At 57.3% G+C, this 8,972-nt stretch overlaps 1 protein-coding gene across 13 annotated transcripts in view; it reads left to right on the top strand.

The window, feature by feature from the left end:
• CACNA1G (calcium voltage-gated channel subunit alpha1 G) overlaps positions 242-8,972 on the top strand; it is a 62,524-nt gene continuing 53,793 nt past the window's right edge. For all 13 annotated transcript variants that reach the window (XR_001919725.1, XM_018064871.1, XM_018064868.1 and 10 more), the window contains exons 1-3: positions 242-1,312; positions 8,359-8,470; positions 8,625-8,758. Coding sequence is in view for 12 of the 13 variants with exons in the window: in XM_018064871.1 (XP_017920360.1) it covers positions 1,071-1,312; positions 8,359-8,470; positions 8,625-8,758 (488 nt within the window). In the remaining variant the exon portion in view is untranslated. The remainder of the gene's footprint in view (positions 1,313-8,358; positions 8,471-8,624; positions 8,759-8,972) is intronic.

The raw sequence follows: 8,972 nt of genomic DNA, 5'->3' as shown, positions 1-8,972 counted from the left end.
TTTTGAGTCCCTGGGGCTCCCTCCAGAAGAGTCCCAGAGCCCTTAGCGGCCAATAGGAAAGTGGGTTCGGTCTGGGTGGCTGTCTAATTGGCTCCGGTCTTCTGGAGCTGACACCAGGGGCAAGAGGAGGGGAGAGGGGCGGTCCCGGGCTTTGGGGTGGGAACCGGATTCCAGCTGTGGCTCTCTCCCCGGCACCCCCGCCCTCACTGCCACGCCGACCGGCCAATGGACGTGCGGCTCGGGGCCGGCGGCGCGCGGTCATTGGCTGCGAGGCTGGCTGGGGAGAGGCGGGGCCGAGGCTTGAAGTTGGAGTGAGGGATCCAGCTGTGGTGTGCGCCCGGCTCCTCGCCGCCGCTTTCGCTTGCTCTCTCCGCGTCTCGGCCGGAGGAGGAGGCAGTGGCGCCGGCGACAGCTACGGCAGCAGCAGCCACCGCGGCGGCTGCGGCGGCGGCATCTCCGCCTCCACCCCCGCCTGGGACGGCCCCTCGTCACCTCCCCGCCCCTCCTGGACCCGGAGCCGGCCGCCGGGAGGAGGAAGGAGCCGCCCCCCACCCCCTCCAAACCCACCCCCAAAGAGATTCCTCCTCCCCTCCCCCGCCGCCGCTGGCGCGGAGCCGGGACGATGCTGACCCCTTAGATCCTGCTCCAGCTGCGCCGCGGGAAGAGGGGGCGCCCCTCCTCGGACCCCCGCTCCAGCCCTCTTCTCTCTCTCCCTCTTGGGGCCGCTTCGCCGAAGGTAGCGCCGAATTTGGCGACCGGAGCCTGGGCGCGAAGCGAAGAAGCCAGAACAAAGTGAGGGGGAGCCGGCCGGCTGGCCCGGGGGGCCCTAAAAGCACTGGGGAAGCGGGACTCGCGCCAGGCGGGGCTTCCCTTCGACCCGGCGCCCGGCGGGCAGCATGCCCCTGCGGGCAGGGGGATCTGGGCTGAACTGGCCCTCCCGGGGGCTCAGCCTGCACCCTAGAGCCCCCCAGATGCGCCCCCGCCGGGGCCCCCCGCTTGCGTGAGGACACCTTTTCTGAGGGGCGCCGCTAGCCCCTCTCGAAACCTCCCGGGCCCCGGCTGGCCAGAGGATGGACGAGGAGGAGGATGGAGCGGGCGCCGAGGAGTCAGGACAGCCCCGGAGCTTCATGCGGCTCAACGACCTGTCGGGGGCCAGGGACCGGCCGGGGCCGGGGTCGGCGGAAAAGGACCCCGGCAGCGCGGACTCTGAGGCGGAGGGGCTGCCATACCCTGCACTGGCCCCGGTGGTTTTCTTCTACTTGAGCCAGGACAGCCGCCCGCGGAGCTGGTGTCTCCGCACGGTCTGTAACCCATATCCTCCGGGGCACGACGGCTGGGCTGGGGGGTCCGCAGGGGGGCGGGCCACCGCCTGAGGGAACCAAAAGCCAGGTGAGTCGGAGAAGTGAGCTTGAAAGATGGGCAGATGAGAGGGGGGCTGCTACGGAGGGGAGGGGGTGTCAGAGTGGTTTGGCTGATACCCCAGGCGAGCCCCACCTCGGTACACACACCTCAGTCCTCCTTGAGGGGTTGGGATCCAGGCCAGGAAAAGAGAGGCGACGTGCCCCCATTGGTTGGCAGCTGGATGCTCTCCAGATGTGGGCAAGGGAGGGTCGTCATCCTCCAGATGTGGGAAGCTTCGGGAGCCCGGGAGCTCTATTCCTCCCGCCGCCAGTTAGCGAGCTGGGTTTGGTTTCCGAGTTTGGGGGGTGGGGTGGGGAGGAAGCTGCGGGGACGGGGGAGGGGGTACCGCAATCTCCTGGGTTTCCCTCCTGCCCCAGCTCCAAAGTTTGCAGTGGATTCTAGGGTCTAATTCCTCCACCCCACCCCACCCCCGCCCCGACCTGGTCCTTGAGACTGACGTTTTCACTGACCCTGAGGGAGATGCTGGGGGGTGGGGACCAGGTCCTAACCTCCCCCCAACCCCCACCCCGCGGGTTGGAGGCACAACAAGGAGATTCCGGCGGCGGCTGATGTCAGGGGCGCAGAATGAGAACAAGATGTGGTGGAGGAGAGCTATCTGCACCCAGAGTCAGAGTAAAGACCCTTTCAGTAGGAACCCAGTGCTCCGAGTGCCTCCCTTCTCCCCAGTTCTTTATTCAATGCGGGGTGCTTAAGGTTGGCTTGGGGAGTTTTGTGCTAGATTTTTTTCTTGTGGAGGGAAAGACTGTGGCAAGAGCTTTGGCAAGTGGGGGATGGGATTAAGCAGGTCCAAGTTACCCACCCCCTTTCTATAGGGGCACTCCTGCCTGACTGCAGAGCAGGTATAGGAGACCACAGCCTTCCGAGAAAGCAGTGGGGGGCACGGGGGACAGTAAGACTGAGCTGGTTCCCTGAGGAAAGCTCAGGGCCACCACCTCATGTCTGCTCCTTGGATGGCTTTGTGAAAGGCAAGCCCCACATTCCAGGAGGATAGATTTAGCACTGCCCTCTCTCCTGTGCCCTGTCTGGAATTGTGTGGGAGACACCAGCCCCCTTACCCCCATGGCTTCTCCCCCTTAGCCCCTAGTCTGCTTGACTAATGCCCAGCTCCTGGCTCCTGGGTGAGTCCCACCACTGCCGGAAGGAATGGGGAGTGGGATGGGCTGCCATCCCTGGTCTTGACAGCTTCTCCTGGCTCTTTCTTCCCAGCTCAGAGGCCCTTTTAGACCCAGGGTGAGAGATGTCAGTTCTCCCCTGTAACCAGTTGAGAGCCCAACTGGGACTCTGCTTTGGGGAGGGGGAGAGCTTGGTGCCGCCCTCTCTCTCTGCAGCTCTGCTGCCTCTAGTGCGCAAAGCAGAGATGTGAGCTTGGGTCTCCCCCCCAACCCCCATCCTGTGCACCCTGTGAGTCTTTAGGAAGCTCCCCTCATCATACCCTCTCTCCATCCTCTGCCCTTTCCTTTCTCTCTGAGCTGCAGATAAAGGGGGTTGCCTCAAAGGTGGACCTGCTGAACTGGCACATTTGGGCTCCCCACCCCCCACCCCAGAGTCCTTTCTCAGTGGTAGAGTTGGGGAACAAATGTCTCTAAAAAAGAACAGTGTTGGGGCTTCCCTCCTCTCCATTCCTAATCACCCACCCTCTCCACGAATGTGAAAAAGCACTAGACCCAACTCCTCCTTCTCAGGAGCCCCCGGGTTGTGTGGTGGTGGTGGTATGTGTGTAGAGAGAAATCTTATCTTCTCTTTCCCTCCAAAAAGCCGCAGACCTCTTGGCCAGCATCTCCCCCATCTACCCTATCTTAGGTGCTATTGGATGGTCTGGAATCAGGTTTCTTCCTTGAGGAGGTCTGGAAAAGGGCAAGTGGAGAGGGCTGGAATGAGGAAAGAGAGGTGGAGGCCCAGTGCTCATCTTGGGAGTAGGGGGGCAAGCTTACCTCTAGTGGTGGGAGTCTGGGGTGTGGGGCATCAGCTTTACTAGGTCTGGACAAGCCCCTAAGCCTGGATTGGCTGAGGATGGGTGGAGAACAATTTCTTGGCAAGGGAGCTGCTTCAAATGTGCCCTCAGCATATTCATCACATCCTGTATCAAAAGAAACCTGTGTTTTCTCATCAGAGGGGCTCTGGAATGACTCTTGGACCTCGATCTTTCTCTCAGTCCTTTTGGTATTCTCGAGGCTTCCCTTGGCTGCACCTCTGGGCCTGGGGGACAGGACACCTCCCCTGAACGAACTGAAGCTCGCTAGGTTCTTCTCGGCATTCTTCTCAGCCTCTTTAAGAAACCAGGTTTCCTAGAGAGGGGATCTAGACCCAGGTGGGACATGGTGTATGTGTGAATGTGTGCGTGTGTACGTGTGTGTGTGTGTGTGTGTTGGTGAGGGAGGGGTGACAGTAAAGGAAGGAGGCGCTTGGGAGTGCATATTTTGATACTGGGGAGACCAGGGCTTCATGGACAGTCAGAAAGGCCCCCCCTCCCAGGCTATAGGGAAGGGAGTGTGTTGGGCTCTGCATATGTGTGTCTTCACGTGTGAGGGAGTGCGTTTCCCCTCCTGGGAAGGAGATCCTGAGCATTCCCTCTCGGCTGTTGTGTCACATCTGGAAGTTTGTGTAGGAGTTTCTCCAAGCTCAGAGCCCAGCACAGCTTTTTCTCATTTGGAAATCACAGGCTGGCATTTGGGATGCCGAGAGGGGGAGTGGGAAGGGGGCCAGAGGGGGAGAAGGGAGCCTGCCGGGAGTGGGGGGAGGAGAAGGGGGAGGCCTGGGCAGCAGGCCCTAATGGCTTCCAGAAGCGAGTGTGAGTGTGTGAGCTGCGGGTGTCTGCGGGCGTGTGTGTCTGGAGGGGAGGGGGCACCGGGAGTCTCTGGAGCTCTCCTTGCCACCATCCCAGTGTCCCAAGTTCCCCCGCTTCTCTTCCCTAGGGAGAAGTCTCCATTTTGGTCCTCAGAGAAAATGGAAGGGAGGTGTTCTTCGTATCTCCTCACCAGCTCCCCCCTCTCATTTTCAACCCCAAGGCCCTCCAGAGAGGGTTCTGGGGAGAAGGACTGGGGCTAGAGAACTGAACTAGGCTGAGAGGGCCAGAGCACCCCCTCGCACTCTTTTTGTCCCAGGCCACACACTCTGCTCCTCTGAACTGTTGGGGGACTCCCCATCACCCAGAGTGCCAGTTGGAGCCATTCCTGGGATTATCCCGACCACACAGCCCCCCTTCACCCTTGCCTGCTCCTGCCCGAGCTCTCACCCCGCCCTGCCTGCCTCAGCCAGGATGGCGACAGACACAACTGCTCACACACACACACACACACACACACACACATGCACGCAGACACACACACACACACACAGAGTCACAGACATTTGAATCAGATTTCTGGCCTATTTTCCCTCCCAAAGATTCCAGCGGGCCGGCTCTCTTGTGTCCCCGTGTCTCACGTCTCTGTCTCTGGGTGGGGCTGGCTGCCTTGCTCAGGGCTGCAGCTTTCAGTTTAGCTGGAAACCTCCCTCCCCACACACCCACACTCTGGAACAGGCGATGGGCAGACCACTGTGAAACAGGCTTGTGTAGGGGGGGGTTGACTGGGGGAATCCCCTTTTCAGCCTTCCAACAGGAACCCTGCTCCTGAGCCCCTAGGTCTCACCCCACCTGGGGAATGCTGAAACTCATAGACACCAGCCTCTCCAGGGCCAAATGAGAAAAGCACCCCACCTTCCCAACGAGTACTAGGAGGCCAGGATTCCTGGGTCCAGGCCAGTTTCCTCTTTAGCGCTCCTTAGTCTCAGATTTGCAGGCTCCTAGCAGGGAGTGGGACAGCTGGGGGGCTGCTCCCCTTCTCAATCATGCCTTGCCCGAGCCCCCATACCCCTGGAGGTGGTCCAGCTCTGCCTTCCTCTCTCTTATAGCTGCCTGACTAGGCAAGGGCTCTAGATAAAGCCCCACAGAGAAGACTCAGTTGTGCAGATAACACGCTCTAGTTTTTTCTTGGAGGGAGAAGACGGGGAGGGATGGGAGTGGGGTTCCTCACCCTGCACTTCCTTTTTCTCTGCTTTTGATGGTGGGTTGTTGGGAGAAGAAAGATCCTCCCTTCTCCTACCCACCTCCCCCTTTGGGATCCACTCCAGCCCGGACAGTCACCATAGCAACAGTAGACATGTGACTGCACAGGTCTCTCACAGTCACTATGGCAACCAGTGTCCCCCATTCCCCTGGTTACTATGGAGATTTGTCACATGGTTCCCCCCTCCCGAAGCTGATAACCTGTGGGTCTCCCCACTTCCCCTTCCCTGCATGAGGATAAGACAGAAGCCTGGGTAAGGGGAGTTCATACGTGAAAGGGTCCTTTTCGTTACCATGGCAACAAATCCACACCACCTGGTGACACATCCTCCTGTTGCTATGGCAACAGAGGAACATCACACAGTGACATACGGCTATATTCTCAAGGAAATGAGCCCTACCCTGACAAGGGTGAAAAAACCCCCATCCCCATTAATTATTCCTCAGTTAAGATTGTCCCAAGTTTTCCTGTGCCTTGGGGTTTCCACTTTCCATTTATGTTTATCTATAGGGAAAGGGGAGAGGTGAGAGTTGCAGGATGTACCTAGGAGTAAGGTGAATTGTCTATGGGGGCTTTTAAGAAGGGGCTTCCATTGTTAAGAGCTGGAGGTGGGGTTATCTGCGGGCAGACTCTGGCTATAAGAAGCCTCAGTATGAGCATGTGTACGGTGTGGATAGAAAGATGGACAGATCCTTTACAGTGTCACTTCTCCTCACCCCACCCCCAGTTATCATTAATTTATCGCTGTTGAAGCAATTAAGGTAGGAAAACATGAATGGGAGATACATCTGGCTTCGAGGCAGGGATATTGATTGACTGATCTGTTCATTCGTTCATTCATTCTTCCCAGGCATTGATCATCTGTTACAGGGCAGGCACTACTCTAAGCTGTGTAGGGGCTTGGATGTATCAGAGTGCCCCTGCCTCAGTGAGGGAGATGAAACAAGGGCACAGATGATGTGATGGACTCACTGCCATTAGGGAGGTCCAAACAGGGGTCCCAGGAGCTCCTCTTTCCAGGAGCACTGCCCGTCTCCCCCCCATGTGGAGACATCTGCTCATATGGGTCCTTTCCAGAACCTCTTCCCTACAGAAGAGAGGAGGGGGCTATCTTGGGGAAAGCAGGCCAGTTCTTGAAGGTAATTGTGTCCTTCCTTTTCCAGATGATGGTCCCAAGGGAGCCCCTTCCTTGTCCCCTTTATTCCAGGGTGACCCCTGGCTGACCCTCATTCTGGGGAGAGATCCACCGGGCTCTAGCTCTACTCAGGAAAACAGCTCCATGGAAACAGAGCACTCCTTTGATTTCCCCATTCCATCTACTTACCCCAAAAGCCTGGAATTTTTTTTAACTCTTATTCCTGTGAGGATGTAAGGTTGGGGAAATTGTAGTGCTTTGGGAAGCTTGGGTACCTGTCAGTGGAAAGGGACGTGAGTCTGAGGGAAAAGGGCCTGGGTGATAGGAGGGGGTAGGAGGGCTTGGAGGAGGTTGAGTGTGGACTCCCGGAGAGGGAGACTGGTCTGAGATTCAAGACAGAGACGGGGTATGGCTGGAACCAGCTTCAAGGAAAGTTCTTGGGTCCCCGGCCAAAGCCTTCTCAGCTCTGAAAGTGCAGTTATGACGGGAAGGTTGCGTCTGCTCAGGGCCCTGACTGTTGCAGAGAGTCGGGCTTCTTGGGTCTCGCTGTGGGCTGCCATGACGCCCTCTGCACCTTCCTCCTCGAGGCCTTCTTCTTCCTCTGGCCTCCCACTTCTGCTTGCTTCTAGCCTCTTTACTCTTTCCCACCCCTCTCATGTTTTCCTTGAGAAAATGGGATGCTCAATCATTTATATGTGAGCTCGATCCCCAGAACTTTCTAAGGTCTGGAAGCCATTTTGTACGTTCTCCTGCTGAGGGGCTAGAAGTGAATCCCTGAATGAAATCCACTATGTGGAAAGACTCAGCATTTAAAAAGACCTCTCTCCCCTTTGCTGCAAAACAGAGCTTTGCTCGAGACCCTAAGAAGGAGTGGTGGTGGCATGGTCTGTATACATGGTACTGTCCGCTCTGCCCAGGCTGAGGGCTTGTGTCCAGTACAGGGGCTGGTATGTAGTGGGTCCTCATTACTTAGACGTGTGAATGTGTCTGGAGGCCATCTGAGGGCTTTTGAGAGGCCAGGGGGCCGATGGGGAGGAGGCGGCCTGTGCCTCTGGTCCTGTGGCACTTGTCTGCCTCAGCCTGTCAGTTTGGTGCCAGTGTGGTCGTGACAGCATTGAGCAGCTTCCTTGCAGCCTGAGCAGCGATGGGAGCTACTATTCCAGATCAGAAACTTAGAAACCTCCGTCTCGCCTGGGTCTCTTCCGTGACCTTCAGCACATGACTCTGTGTGGGCCTCAGTTTCCTTGAGTTCTGCAGAAGAAGGTGATCTATTCTAGCTCAGATACTTCCTGAGGCTATTGTGCAAATCCAGTGTGGCATGCCGTGAAAGTGCTTGGTAAACTGTAAGGCAGGCATAATCCGACTTTAGGTTTGTGTAACACATTCACATGCATTTTCTCATTTGCTTCTCACATCTTCCCTGGGAGGTAGGGAGAATAGGATTCAGATTCAGCAGCAAACTCTTAGTGCCTGGCATTTCCAACAAGCACTATTGATTTTATCCCCTAAATGGCTTGTGCAAATAGTCAGGATATTTGTGGCTTTTCCTACTTTACAGAAGAGGAAGCTGGGTCCAGAGAGGTGAGATGACCAAGGTGGGTCTGGGCCTGGGGACCAATATGATATGTAGGCCAGCATCCTCCCAGCATGCCTGGCTACATCTCAGATGGGGTTGAGAGGCCCAGGGCAGGAGGTGCTTGGACACGATGGTGATCAGGTTTCACCTGGCCAGCTGTTTCCTTGACCACTCGGTACCTGGTTTGAGCGCATCAGTATGTTGGTCATCCTTCTCAACTGTGTGACCTTGGGCATGTTCCGGCCGTGTGAAGACATCGCCTGTGACTCCCAGCGCTGCCGGATTCTGCAGGTGAGCACGTGTGTGGTGAGCGAGAGGGCAGTTCCTGATCTTTCTAACCCTGACTCTGCAAGAGGCCCTGAGCCCAGAGGTGGGGGTGGGGATGGGGTGGGGGGGATTTGCCCACCGTTTTCTCAGTTTCAGCAGCCTTTTGTCCCCATATCAGGCCTTTGATGACTTCATCTTTGCCTTCTTCGCCATGGAGATGGTGGTGAAGATGGTGGCCTTGGGCATCTTTGGGAAAAAATGTTACCTGGGAGACACTTGGAACCGGCTTGACTTTTTCATCGTCATTGCAGGGTGAGGGCCTGGAGTGGAAGTGATGGATCAGATAAGTCCCTTCCCCAGGTCCAGGGTTCTAGGCCTGGCCCCCAGCCCCTGCCCACTTGCAGCACTGCTTTCTCCCACTGTCCACTGAGGGTCCAGGGCTGCCCTGCCTATCGTGCTCAAACCCATGCTTCTCTGAACTCCAGGGTCCCCTCCATCCACACTCTTTTCTGTTCAGTCTCTGATG

Source organism: Capra hircus, chromosome 19 (genome assembly GCF_001704415.2).
Source record: "Capra hircus breed San Clemente chromosome 19, ASM170441v1, whole genome shotgun sequence".
Classification (NCBI taxonomy): domain Eukaryota; kingdom Metazoa; phylum Chordata; class Mammalia; order Artiodactyla; family Bovidae; genus Capra; species Capra hircus.
This window is presented reverse-complemented; position numbering and strand designations above follow the sequence as displayed.